Source organism: Ceratosolen solmsi, unplaced genomic scaffold, assembly GCF_000503995.2.
Source record: "Ceratosolen solmsi marchali unplaced genomic scaffold, CerSol_1.0 scaffold6, whole genome shotgun sequence".
Taxonomy (NCBI): domain Eukaryota; kingdom Metazoa; phylum Arthropoda; class Insecta; order Hymenoptera; family Agaonidae; genus Ceratosolen; species Ceratosolen solmsi.
The window spans coordinates 13478921-13500516 of record NW_011948414.1 but is presented as its reverse complement, the minus strand read 5'-3'; the positions used below and the strand labels follow the sequence as shown (position 1 = coordinate 13500516).

At 22.5% G+C, this 21596-nt stretch overlaps 1 protein-coding gene across 2 annotated transcripts in view; it reads left to right on the top strand.

Annotated features, from left to right (window-relative positions):
- The first annotated feature begins 218 nt into the window (after positions 1–218).
- The window catches only part of LOC105368157 (Kinesin heavy chain 73), a 28914-nt gene continuing 7536 nt past the window's right edge, over positions 219–21596 (top strand). For both annotated transcript variants that reach the window (XR_913097.1, XM_011507097.1), the window contains exons 1-18: positions 219–534; positions 3785–3872; positions 6995–7158; positions 7238–7506; positions 7585–7832; positions 7927–8041; positions 11074–11286; positions 12523–12786; positions 12844–13236; positions 14406–14753; positions 16422–16577; positions 16667–17189; positions 17276–17500; positions 17579–17845; positions 18783–19157; positions 19233–19526; positions 20113–20255; positions 20445–20616. Coding sequence is in view for 1 of the 2 variants with exons in the window: in XM_011507097.1 (XP_011505399.1) it covers positions 480–534; positions 3785–3872; positions 6995–7158; positions 7238–7506; positions 7585–7832; positions 7927–8041; positions 11074–11286; positions 12523–12786; positions 12844–13236; positions 14406–14753; positions 16422–16577; positions 16667–17189; positions 17276–17500; positions 17579–17845; positions 18783–19157; positions 19233–19526; positions 20113–20255; positions 20445–20616 (4312 nt within the window). In the remaining variant the exon portion in view is untranslated. The remainder of the gene's footprint in view (positions 535–3784; positions 3873–6994; positions 7159–7237; positions 7507–7584; positions 7833–7926; positions 8042–11073; positions 11287–12522; positions 12787–12843; positions 13237–14405; positions 14754–16421; positions 16578–16666; positions 17190–17275; positions 17501–17578; positions 17846–18782; positions 19158–19232; positions 19527–20112; positions 20256–20444; positions 20617–21596) is intronic.

Genomic DNA, 21596 nt, shown 5'->3' with positions numbered 1-21596 from the left:
ATTAAATATAAAAATGAATTTTTAGAATAAAGATATCTTTTTCTTATATTTCTACTTCTTAAAATATATTTTGTCATAGTTATGCATACATACATAACTAGAATTTCATATTATGCACTTCTTTAAGGACCAATAAACTTATATCTCTATTGCGCATGCTTATAAAAATGCATTCTATATTTTCATTGTATAGTAAAGGCCTCTAATATATTGGAAAAGTTAAAGAGAAGGTAGTTACTTATAGGTTGTAACTTCATTCTGTTACATATCGTATACGAGATGATTAATTTGCATTATTTTGTAAGATGATCAACTATGTTGATCAGTCGTGTCATGTAAGTCTTCATTGAAACGCAATAGTTTGATTTAGATTATTTTTGTGTAGAGTGTTATGGGTTGAGGAGAAGTAAATAAGTTTAAGCCGTCAGGCGCGGCAAATTTTCATCCTACTATTTTTATAGTTATAAGTTTTAAACAACATGGCCACGGATAAAATAAAAGTTGCTGTGAGGGTTCGACCCTTTAATCGTAGAGGTCAGTTTTTTAATCATTACATTTTCATATTGTTCAATTCTTACTACTTAAAAATGCTTTTAAAAATGTTGATCTCATTTATAAATAAATTGAATATATTTATCATCAATTAAATGTTATAGTCATTGAATGTTCACTTTATCGATCTCGTAAAATTTACCGAGTTCTCAAAAAAAATCACATGCTTGAATTTAGGCCAAGGATTTCAGGATACAGTTATTCAAGAACTTTAAAAAATGTTTAAATATAATTAAAAATTTATTATAAATTCTATAACTATTTTTATACTTTTCTTATATTGTTTAATATGTATTAAATATAAATTTTAAAAATGTATTAACCAAGTATTTATTAAATAAAAGAAAAAAAGTAAATTCTGTTATTTTCTTAAAAATTATTAAAAATTTAATTGAATGTACTTATATTTAGTGCTGTATATATATATATATATATATATATATATATATATATATATGCATGATGCATGCATATATGCTTGAATGCATGTATGAATAAAACTATTATAAAGTTGTTCAAATTTTTTAGATTATTTTTAATATAATTATTTTACACATACGTATAATTAAAATATTATACAGTAGATCCAGTAAATAATTTTAGGAATTTTTTATTTCATCTTCTAGAAAATCATGATTTTATATTTTATTGATTTTGCTGCAAAAATCATTTGTGTACCAGATAGAATAAAGATATATTATATTTATTAAATCTTATTAATCTCCTTACTTGTAATAAAAATATTGAATTCTATTAAATATAAACATAAAATTAATTTTATTGCAGTAATAAAATGTCATATTCAATTGGTTCGAAAAATAAATTTGATAAATAAAATGTAAAAATATTATTATTATTATTATTATTACGGTATTTTGTCTGGAATTTATAAACTTTAAAATTATCTCAATTAATATGTATTTGTATAGCTAATGATTTAGCTTCAACTCTAACTTGTAAATTCAAAAAGTTTAAATTTAAGATTGTTTTGTTATTGTATTAAATTTCATACAAATAAAATATTTGAATTATTAAAAATTATTTGTATGAAATATAAACAAAATTAATTTTATTTTAATATATATTTTTTTATGATATTGCTATTATTATTATTATTAAGTTTATCTTTATTTTTTTAATTATTTTTTCTAATGATCAATTGAATACTTCTAATTGTATAGCATGTAATAAATACAAGGCTTTATTGTAAAGATGATTTTTAAGTCACCTTCATGGTTTAATCAGAGATTGAATTCATCTTTATAGTTTTGAAAATAGTTTAAATATATTTTTTTAATCATTTATAATACTCTTCTATATAACTTTATATTTGTCTCTGCATCTAGTTTATTTATTTATTGAATAGCATATTCAACAACATGAAATTCAATTTTTCATTACTGCTTTTACACATTCCTTTTCTCTGAAACTTATATCTTCATATACTAAAGAATATTTTAATTTAATTTTAATCATTAATTTTTTATTCTATTTATATATTTGTAAATCTTTATTCTTCAAGCTAGAAATATTTAATATGGTAAAAATAGTAAATGTCATCCTTTGACATTTGTCATCCTTTCAATTATTGTGATTGAGTCTATATGTACTTAGGAATGTAAATCTTTTAACTTATCCTGATTGCCTTGATAGTCCTTCTAAGCTAAATTTTGTTTTTTTTTTATGTAATTTTGTAATTTTTTTATGTATTCTAATTATAACTTTTCTTTGTAGTATTATAAAATATTATATATATATATATATATATATATATATATATATATATATATCATTATAGTATTTTATTGTTAATTTTTAACATGAAAATTTATAATAATTATAAATAATATGAGATTAAAGTGTTTTTGTATATATTATTATGTATTTTGAATATTATTATTCAACTATTCTAAACATATAGAGGAATACATATGTCTTAAACAACCTCTTGCTAATATTTCACATAATAATCTCGATAATTTGTTTTATTAACTTTATTAAATTGTAATTTTAATTGAAACAAATATTTTTCAAAACTTGTAAAAGACTAATTTTATACGATAAAAATTTGATGTAATATATTTTATCATTTAAACCCATTTGTACAAATATTTATACTTTTATAAAGAAATATTTATTTTAATTTTTCCTGAAACTCAAGTTTCATAATACATATTTCGGTTGATTGGATCACTTAGTGTATAACTATAAAGTATTTTATTAAAGGCTAATATTTAACGATACTGAAAAAATTGTTGATTAATTATATATTTTCAAACAAATTTTAAGTAAAAATACAATTTGAAAATTTTATTATTTTAAATATTATGTATTCTTTATATATAGCAAAATAAATCTTTTATAAATTACAAATATTATTGCTTATGGATAAAGTTATAATTTTGTTTATATTAAAATAAATAAGTACATACACATAGTATTGTTACATTAAAGAGAATATTTTCATTATTTTGTGTTTTTGTCAAATGCATGAATTCCTTTAAGAATGAAAGAAATTCGTTAGACAGCATTAGATAATTATTTATACAAATCCTTATAAATGAACTCAAACATAAAATGGAATTTTATTAACAACTGTATGTATTTCATAAATGAACTGTAAAATTAAAATAAAAAAGAATAAAAACTAATTTGAGTATCAGAGAACGGGGTATCCCAATTACAATAGAAACAAATTAAAGAGTTGTTCTGTTGAAAAAATACAAAGTAACAAGTGAAAGAGAAGGTACTGAAAAGAGAGAAAGTATAAGAACAAAAAGTACAATACTGTATTAATTTTTTATTATTGTACACTAAATCAATTCGTGGTAAAATTTACAAGTATTTATGACTATTGACTATTTGTCTCATAATGTATACTAAATAAGGACAAATATTTAACTGTATATTTGAAGTGAATAAAATATTTGTTAAAAAACTAATGTACCTCTATTACTATGAACTTGCTACAATATCCATAACTTTATGTATAGCAACAGAAACATCATATATATTAGAAAATATTATAAATACCTTTGTTAATATAACAAAAGAAAAAATTATATACTACAATGGAATTTTGTAAATCAAAGACAACAATACAAAATAGTATATTGTACTATGAATAATTTTTTATCAGAAATTGATTATTTTAGGCTATTAATAGTTATTTATTTAATTAAAAGTACTTTTGTATTTTGATATTTATTAAATTGTTATTTTGGTATTTTAGAATTGGAACTTGGTACAGAATGTATTGTAGAAATGACGAAGAATCAAACTCTTCTCTATTATCCTGCATGTTTGGAAAAAGTAGAACGGTAAGTTTATTGTAAATTTTATTATATTTGTTTGCAATACTTTTTTTCAAGATATTAAAATAAGTTAAAAATAATATTTTGTTCTTCTAAAAAATCTATCTTTATTAGTTTCTTATTATATATTACAATATAAAGAATAAATATAATTTAGTAATTATAATAATATTTTAAATATGAACATAATTTTTAATGCACTCGTTAATAGGTAAATAGTTGTTAAACATAATTATCATTCATAACTGGCTTTGATTACATCCAATTCATTTTATAATTTATTTTTTTAGATTTGTGTTAAATATATATTTTTAATGTTTTTTTTTATAATCTCTCTTATTATAAAAACCGACTTCTTTTCTAATATTTTATTAAAAACATATTTTTACTATTGCTTTATTATTTCAATGAAATAATAGTATAAAATTTATGTAGTTTTAAACTTAGGTCAACATCAATATAAAATTGAATTTTAAATGGGTTGTTTCCATGGTCATAGTTGGGTCAAGGTCATAGTTATACCAATACCCTTATATCTAAGGATATTTTATTTTTGTGTAAATAATTGTATGTTATATTTTGAGAAGGTGTGATATACTAAATTTAATTTAACAGTTTCATAATTAACCAATGATTGCGAATATCTTTAAGTCACTACAATAAAAAAAACCTGATAAATAATAATGATTGCAAGAATATTACACGGAAAATTTTAGTTTATGTAACGTGGCCACTTCGATTGAGATCTTCTCAATTAAAAATACAATATAGATTTATGCTTTGCATCTAGAATAATGGCAAATACACGTATCAGTACAATATTACTGTATAAATATTGCTGATATCTTTACGATTACAAACAGCGTCAGGAATTTGAAAAGAGGAAAAGCTGTAACGAGTAAAATAATAATGAAAATTTCGCTTCGTTTATAAGCATTGTGCGTGTTCATATTAAAACGATAATAAGTATAAAATCAAAGAGAATGCAACGAAAATAATTTTTAAATAAACATGATAATCGTAATTCGAATGAATAAACAACAAGTAACTGAATAAGTAAATAAAATTTTATAAGAAGCTTCTGTGTTTTCTTATATAATTGTTACAATTTGGAGATCCTAAGATATATATCTATAGTTTGAAAATAGAAAAAATATTTCCGTATAGGTCACAAAGTACTACTGTTTTATTACTTTTTTAATATTAAATACACACTTCGAAAAAATAATTTTTGTAAAATATTAAAAGTTAAATTAAAAATTAAAGATTAATGTGCATTAGAAAACTAAATCAAATTTTATTTTATTTTATTATTTCTAGTTACCCTTACTGGCGATACATTTTATATAATTAATATAACAATTATATAGGTTCTATATTATCATCACTATTATATTATATTCACATCTTTGTAAAAGTTTTTTTTTTTTTTTAATACTATTTCATATATACTTAATTCGGTGTTAGGAATTAAAAATGTTATGTACTATGGTTAAACGTGAACTCTGTAAATTACTGTAGAATAAACACGCATCCATACCTTTTGTTTTTTATAATAGAGAACATATTTAAATATAAATATAAAAGGCGTAGATTTAATGAGAAAAACAAAAGAATACGATAATTCATCTAAGTAATCATAATTGATAATAGTTTAAAGTACCTATTGCTCTTAATTCGAACATAATGGTAAAATTAAGAATTATATTTTAAAATAAATTTACAATATTTAGATGTCTCTTTTAATTTTTCAATAAATTAATATACTATTATATCCTAAGCAAAAAATACTTAATCTTAAAATAATATCAGATAAAGCCTACTGCTTGAAACATTACTATACTGATGTAGTTTATGAATTATATTAAGGATAATACATAATTATTTGGCAACACAATTTTTTCTATTTAATAAATAGCGAATTTATGTCTAGGTTTGTAATAATAGAAATTTTAGTATTACTTGAATTTTTCTTAAATACACGACCTAGGTGATATATTATGAAAGATTGAATTGCCAGCAAATTATAATTTGTTGAGGTGTGAATGTGTGGAAAAGGCAATATATTTAAATGTTCATTTATTTAATGAGCTTCATTACATTGTATATTATAAAAGCGGTGTAAAATACAGTAAATTATCATTTTTATTATATATTCGATATTGCTTAAATTTATAAATTATCATGCAAAGTTGAGTAGACTCCTAAGCTATTTTTACCACGATATTTGTTATGAATAGATACTTTGAAAAAAGTCTGTTGTACATTGACTATGAAGTAACTTGATTATTTATTCTGATTATATATTTTTTATAATATATTGTATATAACTTACCATTATTCTGATTTTTATCTTTGTAAATATTTATTGCAATAGTTGACAAAATGAAACTAATATAATCACCAACTTATTAAAAACGGATAACAGTACAAATTTACAAAATATTTTATTAACACTACGTACTATTTGTCTATAGTTCTCTAGATACATTGTTTTATAAGAGGTTGCTGTGCTAAACCAAACAATGTCTTTAGAAGTTTGTAGTGCTACATCGAATTAAGATTTTTCAATTGAAAATTTTTAATCATTTCTATCATCAAATCATAAATTCATACATTCGATTAAGAAGTACTTAATTCTGTAACATTTAAAGCGTTTAGAAATTACTATAATTCTCACAGATTAATAAATAATTATTAATAGTAAATATTAAAAATTTACAAATATTTGTTACTTTTTATTAGATCGAAAATATTATTAAATTTATATTAGATTTAATTAATATAGTAATAATAACAAAATTATATAAAAATAAAAATCTTTTAATACTCTTTATCATTATTGAATTATATTATTATTCTACTTTATTTGTAAAATAAATTAGGTTTGGTGACTTGTATAATATGAATATATAACTATTAATGTTAATTCAATTTAAATTTATTTGTCATTAAAAAATAAATAAGATTAAAAAAATTTATAATTCTTTTAGTTAATTTGACTAATATTTATAGATATTCATTCTTTTATATGAATATTATAAACATTATATAATACTCTACAATACAAACATGTATATACGTCTAGTATCATTGAATATATTAATAGAACCACAATTTTATTACAGAATTAAGGGCAAGTCATTTGCATTTGATCATTGCTTTTATTCTGTGAATCCATTAACGGAAAATTTTGCTAGCCAAGATATAGTTTTTGAAGCTTTAGGTCTGGATATTTTAGATAATGCATTTCAAGGATATAATGCATGCATTTTTGCATATGGACAGACAGGTTCTAACATTGTTTGAATTTTATGAATATTTATAGTTATTAATATAGATATATTCAATCAATATGAATTAATTTACAGGTTCCGGAAAATCTTATACGATGATGGGAAATAGAGAAAATTTAGGTATAATTCCACGATTATGTGGGCATCTCTTCGATATGATTTCTAAACAGGAGAGTTCAGAGCTTACATATAAAGTAGAAGTTTCATATATGGAAATTTACAATGAAAAAGTACACGATCTTCTTGATCCTAAACCGAATAAACAATCGTTAAAAGTTCGAGAGCATAATGTTCTCGGCCCTTATGTTGATGGTCTCAGTCAACTTGCTGTTACAGATTTTCAGGTCAGTGAATATATAATTACAAACATGACTTATCTACGATATAATGCACTGTAATATTATTAATTTTGAAATACGCAGGATATAGACAATCTTATGGTTGAAGGAAATAAATCCAGAACAGTAGCTGCTACCAATATGAATTCAGAAAGTTCACGATCTCATGCTGTATTTTCTGTTATACTTACACAAACACTAACTGATTCAAAAACTGGTGTCAGCGGTGAAAAAGTTTCACGTATGAGCCTTGTTGATCTTGCTGGTAGTGAAAGAGCTGTTAAAACTGGAGCTGTTGGAGAAAGATTAAAAGAAGGAAGCAATATCAATAAGTAAAGTTTTCTAAATGTTTGATTAAATGGAGTTTAAACATGAACAAGGCGTTGCTAAGTTTTTCATTTATCATTTTATCTTTATTTATATTAGATCCTTAACAACACTAGGTCTAGTCATTTCAAAACTGGCAGATCAAAATTCAAGTGGAAAAAATCGAGATAAATTTGTACCATATAGAGATTCTGTTCTTACATGGCTGTTAAAGGTATTCAAATTAATGTTTTTGTGTTCAATTGATGATTTATAAATATTCTAATTTATATAAAAATTTTAGATAAAAGCTTATATCATTAGTTCAAGTATAATTTTTTTTAATTTGATTGCAAAATTTTACATTTAATCAAATAAAAACATTCGAATAATTTGTAAATAATGATGTGAATATAAAAAATTTGGCAAAAATGAAATAATTATAAAAATCTTCATATTGATGAATATATTTTCGGACTAACGTAACTTCATACATTTTATATTTGCAATTCAATCACAATTTCATAAAAGCAATCTATGAGTAGTGTACATAATTTTTTTTGTATTATTTACCCTATCCATTTATATTACAGTTTTATAATTTAACATATCAAAAGTTAGATATATATGAATTCCTAAAACTACAAAGATATTAAAATAGATCTGACAATCCAAAAGTTGTTGAATGGAAAACAAATTGTATAAACCTTATAATAAAAAAATTTTATGTGCGTGTTTTAATAATCAAAAAAGAAGAAAAATGGTGTCATGACGTAAACTTAAATAATTTAACGACCTTGATAAAGCAATGCCGCACATTACGTGAATGATGATTAATAGTTTTAAACTAGTGAAGCAATTCAGACATCAAAAAATTAAAAATCTTAGTAAGATCTGAAACAATAAATTTTAATTGTTTTATTAACTACCAAAATTCATTCGACACTTTCATTCTGTAATTATTAATTCTTTACAAAATACAATATTGAATAGAAAATTTATACTTGTCTATGTTAAAGAAGTCGATGAAGTCCTTTCGATATAGATACATTTTTTAACCATTGTTTGAGCTTTAAAACTAATTTCAATTTTTTTATTATTTATCAATATCATTACATCAGACTTAGATATAAACCAAAATTATGTTATGATTCAAACATCAATATTAAAGTACATTAATATTTTTAAATTATAATTTTAGGAAAAAATGGTTTTTGCAATTTGATAATGTGAAATATTTCCTAATGTCACTTAATGCTATATGCATTTTTTATACTATTTGTTAGAGACTATGTTAATTATAAATATATTCAGATAAAACAATTCCCTGATGTTTTTTATTAACTAATATAGTATTTTTGAAGTTATTTATCTGTATTATAATTTTAACTTTTTGTTAGTTTCGTAACTATGATGTTTTTTCTCATAATTTGTTTTTATTTCACGTATGATTTCATTAGTTTGTAATTTTTTTAAATCAAAGAATTATCCTAAACAAGCTTAGTATTTTATTTAATTATTGTTCTCTTACTATTAAATATGTGATATTATATAAGTAGTTATTAACATTTGATTAATTGCCCATTAAATTGGGTAATTTCTAAACTAGCAGATCAAAATTCTAAAATAAATTTGTCATAGAAATTGTCTTATGGTTACTGAAAATATTCAAATATTTGTTTTATAAATTAAAAGTAGATTAGTACAAGATTATAATAAATAAATATACAAAGATTTTCTAATCTTTGTTGACATTAGGCTGTTCGCAAACCGAATACAACTTTATTTTTATATTTGTCATTCTCGATAGTATAACTTTTACTTTAATCATTTTCATTTTTTTATCACTATAATTTTCACATTTTAATCATCAACCTTTTTGAACACATAATAAAATATCACTATTATTTATCAATGCGACTCCATTTATGTGATATACAAAGAGAATAATAAATTCAGCTTCTAGTTAAATTACTATATGACCTATTCAAAATGAAAATATAATTTAAATGGATAAATCCTAAAAATGTAGTAAATGTATAATGTATTATGAAAAGTCTATTAGTTAATAATTCTATTATATCATTGAAGTGTTATGTATTTCTCCATGATACTGATTTGATCAATGATTAATGAAATTTAAATAAATCTTAAAATATGAAAAAAATAGATTTGAATATTACATTTTAATCAGTTTAATGAGAGCAAAATTTTGCTTATAGAACAGTTACTGATTAAAATAAATACACTTATATATAAATGTAACAAATCCTTTATTTAGCTAATTAAATTAAACAATAAACTAAATAGGTACATCTAATTAATAAAAACATTTTTTAATTATTTGTTCCTGTAACGATTTATTTTCTTTCCATAAAACTAGATGTCAACATTAGTGCATTTTTGTTTATTATAAAATAATTGTTACTATGAATGTGAAAATTTATAATTTAGAAGATATCCATTCATTAGTGTTGTTGAATACAGTGTATAAAAATGAACTAATATGCACGAAGTAAAATGACTGAAAAAGGATTATTATTAAAAAACATAACAATTAATTTCATAACAGATTATTACGCCAAAAGGTTTAAAGTGAGATATATATATATATATATATATATACTTATAAATATACTTATAAATATGCAATTTCTACTTATTGTGGTAACATCCAGCTTTTTGTAAATAGTTTTGCAAGAAACAATAAGTAAATAAATGAATATTTTGTATTTAATAAAGACAAGCACTAATATTTATTAATATATTTTCAATGAGAAAAATAAATAAAGAAAGAAAACTATTATTGAATAATAAACATGATCAACCTAAAATATACATGTGTTCTATTTGCTACTTAATGTATTTATGGTCCTAAATAAGTAGTTAAATATTTCAAATGATTATTTCCTAAACAATTTTGTCAATGATTAGTTTATCTTATATCGATATGCAATAATATTGATTGTTAATAATTTCTGGTGCTTGTGCTAACAATTAGTATAATATAATAATTAATGAATATGTAATATATTTGTTTAATTTTGTTTTAACGAATTGTTTATTTCTAATATTTTCATAACTGTTTTTTTTTTTATATATAAAAATGTTGTCTTCCAACGATTTCATTTTTCTTGAAATTACCTATATAATCTGTAGATAAAACAATCTCTGGAATATAGAAAAAAATCAATAAACAAATATACTTTGTTTAAATGATATTCTTTTAAATTTCATGTATTTAAAATTTTTCTAATTGATTTGCAGGATAATCTTGGAGGTAATAGTAAAACAGTTATGGTTGCTACAATATCACCCGCAGCTGATAATTATGAAGAAACATTGTCTACATTGCGCTATGCCGATAGAGCAAAACGTATCGTAAATTACGCTATTGTTAATGAAGATCCAAATGCGAGAATCATCAGAGAATTACGTCAGGAAGTTGAAACGCTAAAGGAAATGCTTCTTCATGCAACGGTATATTTATCTTCGAATTTTTTTTTACTTGTACATTATTATTATAAAAACATTTCCTATCATTGAAAGTTTTTTACAGTTTTAAATATATACTATGCAGTTGTATTATTCTATCTATTATCCATTTACCACATTTCAGTAATTAGTTATAATTCAAAAAAGTTTGTGTAATAAATGTTAATTTGTTTTTACACTAGAATTTAAATTATATATAATAAATATGAAAAATACCATTATATATTCATTTATAAAATCTAATTACTAAAAAATTCACAATTTCCGCCTTTTTATTTATTTTATATCTATTTATTAATTAATCAGTTTTCCGAATTTATTAAAATATTTTTTGCCATTTTATTCTAATTTGTTTAATATATAGAGAATTTTGTTACCAAACTAAGATTTATAGGATTATTTATATTTAATTAAGTCTATTCAATAAATCAACTCGTATCTTGTAACAATTTCTTAAATAAAGTACTAAACAGTTAGCTGAGTACAATAATAGAATAAAAATCTTTCAATATTAATAAAATTTTACAATATGCATTATTCTCTGTATTACATTCTGAATTAGTTAAGGACAATTGAAATACGTAAATTCATATAATCTGCATTTGTTTGAACGTACAATTAAAAACAAAGTTGTTGCAGTCTATATAATATTATTATAATATGTACGTTACGCTACGTTAACGCTATATAGTTATTACAATATGTAATTTGAATGTAAAATTCTGTATCTTCAGTACAGTAAAAGCATATTTATCCACATGTATGGATAATTAAAATTACAATTTTTAGCTTAAAAATAGATTATTTATATTTTTCAGTTTATTAATTAAATAACAGTATGTACCTTAAAAGCCATTAAAATTTTAAAGTCAAATGTAACAAGAATATTAATATTTAGGTGACGAAAATATTATAGACTTCCAAGATAAAATAGTAAAATATAATTGTATTTTATTCGTAAAAAAATCATCGATACGAATTTTAAATTAATTTAAATCTTGTTAAGATATTATGCTTAAGATTATCAAGAATCTGATAAATTTATATTTTATGGTTCAAAATTTAATAATACAATTACTATAAAGTATAACTATTTATTTATTCATTTAAACTATTTATTCCTTCCAGTAAATTTAATATTAAATGTAAAGTTTTCCATCACATTATTATTATTTTTTTTTAATAACTTTATTGTAAAATAATAATATTTTTATCGATAAGGGTCAAGGTTCTGTATTGGGTCAGCAAAGAACAGATATCACAGAAAAAATTACTGAGTCAGAAAAACTTATGAAAGAAATGTCACAAACCTGGGAAGAAAAACTTGTTAAAACCGAAAGATTACAGCACGAAAGACAACAAGCATTAGAAAAAATGGGAATTAGTGTTCAAGCTTCAGGAATACAAGTTCAAAAAAATAAATATTATTTGGTTAACCTTAATGATGATCCTAGTTTAAATGAGCTTTTAGTATATTATTTGAAGGTATGCATTTTTATTAATATTATAATAGTTGGTACAGTTAATTTTATTATTGTTTAGGAGAAAACGTTAGTTGGTGGTCGTTCATCAAAAATTGAACAAGATATTCAATTACATGGGCTTGGTATTTTACCAGAACATTGTATTATTACTATCGAAGAAAATGGACTTTATATGATACCACTTTTAAGTGCTAGATGTTTTGTAAACGGTACACAAGTGATTGAAAAAACGTTACTTCAGCATGGTGATAGGATTGTTTGGGGTAATCATCATTTTTTTCGAGTTAATTGTCCAAGAAGTACTCAGACACATACTACCGATCCTCAAACACCTGCTCCTAATATAGATTATAATTTTGCTCGAGAAGAATTAATGTTAAATGAATTATCTAATGATCCTATACAAAGAGCTATAGCAAGATTAGAAAAACAACATGAAGAAGATAAGCAGGTTAGTCAAAAGAAAATTTATTCTATAACATGAAAAAATTTTTAAATTATTTATAAAATGTAATGATGTCCAAGCACTATCATATTTTTAAATTCTTACAAAATTTATGAAAATTGATATTTACTATTATAGTTTTTTTTAAGAAGTAAAAATTACATTATGATTGTTAAACAAGTATGAATAATTTTGAAATATAAATTCATTTTACATTCAATATGATTTATAAAATTGTGATCGATTGGTTAACATCCTTATATAAATTTACATTCTTTTACACATATGTATATACATTATTCCAAACATTTTAGTAATAAATCTTAATTTTTTAATTTGTATTTACCATTTTACATTTTTTATGATTATTTATTACGAGTGTTTCTATTGTAACATATTCACTATTAAATATATATCCGACTAATCTGATATTAAAGTGAAAAATCAATTTAAGATTATAAATAATTGTAAATCTCTTAAGAAAATGTTTTTATCACGATCATGATTAATGTTGTAAATGATATATTTCAAAAATATATTAATAGTTTAAAAATAATATATACTGCCAAATATATAAAAATTTTACGTATATTTATAAATATGTTTCTGGGAAGTATTTATTTTTTTAGTAAAATTAGGGCTTAGTTATTATTCTATAAATTTTCACATGTTTATGAATACAAAATTATGTATTTGAAATTGACTGAAGTTTATAAGTCAATGGACTTATAAATATATAAAATAGCTTTCAAAAAATTTTTATTTAATAAACATATTAATACTTCATTTTGAAATACAGAATTAACAAAAATCACTCTTCTAGTTAAATTTTTACTCCATCGTTTATTATATTATATATTACTCTCTTCCCTTTATATAGTACTACCTATCACTTACATTTTATCACATTATTGCAATACAATAATTGAAATATTAATAAAGCTTATTAGTATAATAATAAAGGTTATATAATTAATAATATGGTAAAAGAAAAATAATACATGAAAATTATAAATATAATAAATTATATTACCATGTATTTCTATACATTTTGTTTTAATAAGTTTTGTATCCTGTTGCTCAAATAATTAAAATAATAAATTATTTTTTATAATTACTTTAATATTTAAATGTTAATATAACTATAAATGTATAATGAATTTAATTATTTTAAGGTCGCTTTAGAAAAACAAAGATTGGAATATGAAAGACAATTCCAACAGCTTAGAAATATTCTTTCACCTTCTACTCCGTACATGCCATATTTTCCGTGCGATTCAATTCGTGGAAATCAAGGAAGTAAAATATTACCTTGCACTCCTACAACACAAATGAGAGTAGAAAAATGGGCACATGAACGTGATGAAATGTTTAAACGTAGCCTTGGCCAATTAAAAGCAGACATTTTAAAAGCTAATGCTCTTGTTCAAGAGGCAAATTTTCTTGCAGAAGAAATGAATAAACAAACTAAATTTAGTGTTACATTACGGATTCCACCGAATAATCTTAGTCCAAATAGAAAAGTAAGTTTTTTTTTTTAATATCATAGTTATAAATTATTTATTTTCTAAATTATCACTATTTCTGAATAACCAGTTAACAAAACATTTTAAAAAAAAATTTCAAATTCCATTGTTTAGTTCTAATTATTTTCAATGTTTCTCAATTTTGTATTAAATAATTGGTTGAATGACTTACATATTTGATAATCGATAACATAATGGTTAAAAAAAACTCAAAACAACTCATATGAAATTACTTAAATAAAATTTTTCGTTCAAGCAATGCTTTTATAAAAGAACAATCAAAGAATAAATATAATATTAAAATTATTTTATTTTATCTTATAAAAAAATAAAATTGTATAATTTGAACAAATTGAATAATTTTCGTATACAATGATAAAAACATTTATGGCTAAATCAGACGTATATATAAACAATGTACATAGTGTTACATAAAAACTATTATTCAAATAATGTATTATATATTAACTGTATTTTACTCTCATATATAAGATTAATAAGATGAGAAGGCGGTTAATTTATAGCTAATAATTCGATTTTTCTGATAAATCCATAACAATTAAAATATGTTTCCGATGTTCCCTAATTCTTCATTATCATAAAAAATATATTACTAGTTAACAAATAGCCTTCTATAGAAATGATTAATTATTACATAATGCTTTAGATTTTATTTTTAAAAGTATATATTTTATAAATATATACTTTTAAAAATCTTACAAAAACATTTGTATTTATTAATTGAAAGAATTTGATAAATAGTTTTTAAAATAAATTTATTAAAGTTTAAATTTTTTAACGTCGTATGTCAAATGGTACAATATGCGATTTGTTTATATAATATTCATAGCGACATATAACAATTTATTACAGAGCAAATGAAATAACATATGGTATTTAAAGGCAATAAATAATTTCCTTCTTTGGGCGTTTATTGGCCATAATGGTTCTACTTTAATTTACATACTTTAATCTATCCATATTTATTTCTAATTACTTATTGAAAATTGGGCTTCAATTTTTTATTAGACAATCAACAAATTAAGAAATAATTTGAATAATCTATATATTTGCTAAACAAATTAAAACACATTGATTCCATTAAAATAGTTATCGAAAATTTTTTTCATATTTTAGTACATTATAAAGTACATAGAATTACCGTTGTTTTCTGCATTTATAGTAAAAATAATTTATAAATCAGGATAAAATAAAATAAACCACATTCGCTAAAAAGATTAATCATAATGTTTTTGACATAAATGAAGCATTTGAATAAGAATTCTATATGTATACATATAATATTATACGTTTCTAATACTCCTAGATTACAGTTTTCGAAGATTCAATTCATTGATTCGATTCAGTTTATATGTTTCTTAATATTAATGGATTAAATATCTTTTGTACAATAGTCCATATCATCTTATGATACATATATGTAATTATAAGTTTTTAACAGTAATTTATTTATATATTCTATACGATCAATACAGTTTCAGTACTAATTTCTGAATTTATATATATATATTTCATTTTTATAATTTAATTTTAAATTATTATTTGAATATAATGTCTTGAAAGAATTTATTGTATTTTTAATTTTAAAATAATGTAAAAAATTTTGTTTTAACTGATATATACATATAAAGTATTTTTTTTCAGCGTGGAGCTTTTGTCAGTGAACCAGCGATTCTTGTAAAAAGAGTAAATATGGGTAGTCAAGTATGGTCGATGGAAAAACTTGAAAATAAATTAGTAGATATGCGTGATATGTTTGAAGAACGAAAAGATTCGAACTGCTCCCGTTCAGCGATTAAGGTACAAATGTAATTTTAACGTATGATAAAATAATTTAATTTAAATACATAATAAATTAAATTATTTAAGTAAAATATATTATGATACAGGATGAAGGAATTGGTAAAATACAAGATCCTTTCTACGAATCTCAAGAAAGTCATAATTTGATAGGTGTAGCAAATGTATTCTTAGAAATTCTTTTTCACGATGTTAGACTTGATTATCATACACCAATTATTAGTCAGCAAGGTGAAGTTGCTGGTCGACTACAAATAGAAATAAGTCGTATATCAGGACAATTTCCACAAGATCGTATATGTGAAGCTACATCGGAGTCTTCTAGCGATTCAACTTCATCAGAAATAGAAGATTATTCAAGTACAAGACATATCGCATGTCGTGTAACAATTAAACAAGCTAGTGGATTACCACTTTCTCTTAGTCATTTTGTTTTCTGTCAATATATGTTCTGGGGTCATCCTGAACCAATAGTTGTCCCACCTATAATCAATACTGAATTTCCATTATTAAATTCCATCAATAATCAAAAAGATTCACTTGCGTTCAAATTTAACCATACTAACGATTTTACTGTACCAATAACCGAAGAATTTATGGAACATTGTTCTGGTAAGTTGAAAAATACTTCAAATAATTATTTATTATAATTGTTATTAATAAGTAATAAAAAAATTTGTTTTATTGTGAACAATTAGAAGGTGCTTTAAGTATAGAAGTTTGGGGTCATAGAAGTGCTGGTTTTTCTAAAAGTAAACCTGGTTGGGATGTAGAACAAAAGCAATTAGCTAAAGCACGATCGCTTGCTGATCGATGGTCAGAACTAACTAGAAAAATTGAACTGTGGGTAGAAATACAAGAACTTAATGAACAAGGCGAATATTCACCAGTAGAAGTATTAATGAAACCTGATATGTTAAGTGGTTAGTGCTAATAATTAGTTTAATGACATAATATTTTCATTATAAAGTAATTTTTTAGTAAACTAAAAATTGTTTTAGGTGGGATTTATCAATTACGCCAAGGGCAACAACGACGAATACAAGTACGAATAAAACCTGTGCAAAACTCTGGCACACTGCCAATTATTTGTCAGTCGATTATAAGTATTGCTGTAGGTAGTGTTGTCGGTAGAAGTCGACTTCAAACTCCTATGGATAGTTATCAGGACGAAGATCTACATGTGCTTCGAGAAAAATGGAGCGATGCTTTAATGCGAAGAAGACAATATTTAGATGAACAAATACAAAAAATTATTAATAAAAAAGGTAAAACTCGTTTCAATAGCTATAAAATTATTGAATATAAAAACTTTAACTAAATTAATTAATTTTAATACCAATAAATCAAATATTTTTTAAGTAAAATCTCAAAATTATATATTAATTTATTATCACAATTAACATATTTAGCTCGTAGACACAAAGTTTTTAATGTTTATTTTATTTTTATTTTTTTCGAAAAGAATGTTTATGTATAGAATTTCACGAATGTGTGTGTATCTAACGGATACTATACATGTCTTTTCAAGATATTACAAGATAAAATATATCAAATAATACAAGCAATTCATTTTATAAAAAATCTACAAAGAATTCCATAAGGTTTATGTAGAATACTTATAGGACTAACAAGTGACACAATAACAATGAATGCAATACAATCACATTTTTCTACCATAATAATTAAAATTAAATTTCATTTTAAACATGAATATACTATACTGACCAAAATATGTTCTATAATAAACTATAATAGTAAATGTAATATTAATTATTCAATAAAATATTAAGCAAATTAAGATAAATATATACTTTTTGTTCAATTATTAAATTAGTTATGACTTATACGTAATATTTTGAAAGATTATTTCTCAACAATAAAGTCATTTCAAGTTAGTAATTAAATAAAATATACTGACTCGAATTCATTATAATATATAGATTGAAGCATTCAAGTATTAACTTTAATATTTATACTACTAATCCCAATTAAAAATTTCTTCTTATATTTGAATGGCATTTAAATTATTGTTTAATAATGTCGCAAACAAACATTTAATATATCATATATACATTATTATGAATATTATTATACTTAAATACGATTTTATACATCATATATAAATTTAAATATACTTCTATAATATATTATTACACAATAAATGATTTTAATAAGAAATATATTGATGGAAATTTTTTCCAGATAAAACAGAGCAAGATCTTGAACGTGAACAGAGTTTAGTTGATCAATGGGTGTGTCTTACAGAAGAAAGAAATGCTGTTCTAGTGCCAGCAGCTGGATCTGGGTTTCCAGGAGCTCCTGCTGATTGGAATCCACCTCCTGGAATGGAACAACATGTTCCGGTATTGTTTCTTGATCTTAATGCTGATGATTTATCTACTCATCAATTGGGCGAAGAAGTAACAATTGCAGGACTAAATTCTATTTTACCTAAAGAACATGGTCATAAATTTTATAATTTACCCGTTATTAAACATTTGGATAAAGATGTATGTGCTATTGCTGCTTGGGACTCAAGTATACACGATGATATAAATTTAAATAAAATTACAGATGGTAAAAAAATATGATTTTATTTAATTTGTTTTAATTATATAGCAATTTAATATATATATATATATATACATTTAGCTAATGAAAGGGTGTACCTGATACTCAAATCAACCGTGCGTTTGTCTCATCCTGTTACTATGGATCTTGTATTAAGGAAAAGATTAGCTATTAATATTTATAAAAGACAGAGTATTACAAACAGAATATTAAAAAAAATTGTACGAATAGATTTAATTACACAAACTGGAGTTACATATGAAGTAGTTTCTAATATACCAAAAGCTAGTGAAGAATTGGAAGATCGAGAAAGTCTTGCACAGATTGCAGCTAGTGGAGAAGACTGCAGTTTATGTGATGGAGAAACATATATTGGTTCGTAAAATTTCCAAGAAATGTAATATATATATATATCTGTGTATAATACTAATATCTATGATGCTATATGTAAATCTTGTATTTTAAACTATTAAGATCATTTCTTGAGATATAATAAATAATTTGCAAATGTCACTTCATTGTTTATTATGGTTTTTTTTTTTAATATAAAATGGATAAGTTTGTGAATATATAATGGCAAATCAAATACATATTGGTTATAAAAATGAAATTTGTATAATTTAAAGGAAATATTAAACTTGAAAATATTTTAAAAAAATGCAGTGTACATTTTAAATATAAATAATGTACATAATGTTTTATGCAAATTATGTTCGTGAATTTTAAAAATATATTAAAAACAATTTTCTTTAAATTTTAATTTCAAAATACAACTAAATGTATGAATATAAATGTATAACTTAAACAATTAATGTGTTTGTTAATGTGCATATTTTTATACGCGCGCATATATATATATATATATATATATATATATAAATATAATAAAAAATAATTTACTATTATATCATCATGTGCAGCACACATATATATTAATTAAATTATCTTTAATTTTTAACAGAAAAATATACACGTGGTGTTTCCGCTGTTGATAATATTTTAACTTTGGATCGATTAAGACAAAATGTTGCAGTAAAAGAATTATTACAAGCACAGGGTCAGCCCTCAATAAGAAAAACTGCTAGCGTTCCTAATTTTTCACAGGTATTGCTTTATCGAAACTTGTAAGTGTTTAAATAATATTTAAATTTAAATATTAAAAGTAAAAAGATATATATTTGTTTCTGAAACGATATAAATAAGTAAATTTATTATGAGAATTAAATTAAGTAAATATTCAACTATGTATATATGTATAAGTACCTATATATTGTTTTGTTTCTTGTCCTTTAGATAATGCGATTCGATAGTTCAATAGACTCATTAAAAGTTACGCGTTCAGAAAGTGTCGCTGATCTAAACTCTGATTTGAATAATTTGCCTAATTATATCCATAGATCAAACATTAATCACTTAAGATCCGAAGAAAATTTTCTTGCATCTCAGCCTAAACCTCTTGGAATAGGTAAATATATAAATACAAAATAAAATTTCATTAAATAAATTTATCATAAATTTTATAAGAATGTAACGAAATATAAATATTTCTTACGAAAAACAGGATTTTATTTATCTAAGTTTATCGAAACACTCAATAATGTAGAACAGTTTGAGATTCTTATTTGTTTTGTATGACATAAAAAATTTAAAGTTATCTTTCTTTTAAAAATTTGTTTTCTTTCAATCTCAATTATTGCTTATTTCCTCAACCGATATTTATATTTTAGTTTATGCACTGTAATACGATTAGATACTGATTCCGTTTATCACCAATGTTTGTGCCATCTTCAACATGATATCATTTGTCTTGTTATCAGTACACAATCGTTTATAATCCACTATCTTAGAGACAGTTAATTAATTAATACTGCTGATAATAAATTATCTGTATATAATAGAAATTTTGGGGAAATACATATTTTTTTTAGAAATATCTTTTAAATTATTTCTTATTTATCTTGAAAAATCGAGTATCTATACATATTTACTTCAATTTCTTTACGATCCACGTATCGATGCATTACACTATTCAATTAGCAATTGCTGCCATTCGAGTGTAGTAAAATTTTCGTTATCACTTTTCAACTTATTTATATTAAAATTTAAGCAGGTCAGGAATATTTAAAAAGATAATGTGTACTAGAAATTTCACAACTAGAAAATACAAAAATGGCTAATACCTATAAATTTTAGTGTGATTGAATTCGTGGTATTTTTTCACATAATAGAAATAAGATAGATCGCAATATATTTATTGTACATATTAACTATTACCATTTACTGTATCATTATAACCCATTTCTTTATGGATGATAAATCTTAAATGCAATCTACTTTAACATATAAAAGTTGAATAAGAGCAATATTTATGTATTGCAGAACAATCATTAAATTAAGATAAATTATCCATATGATCGTTCAACAAACAAGCATCCTAAATAAATA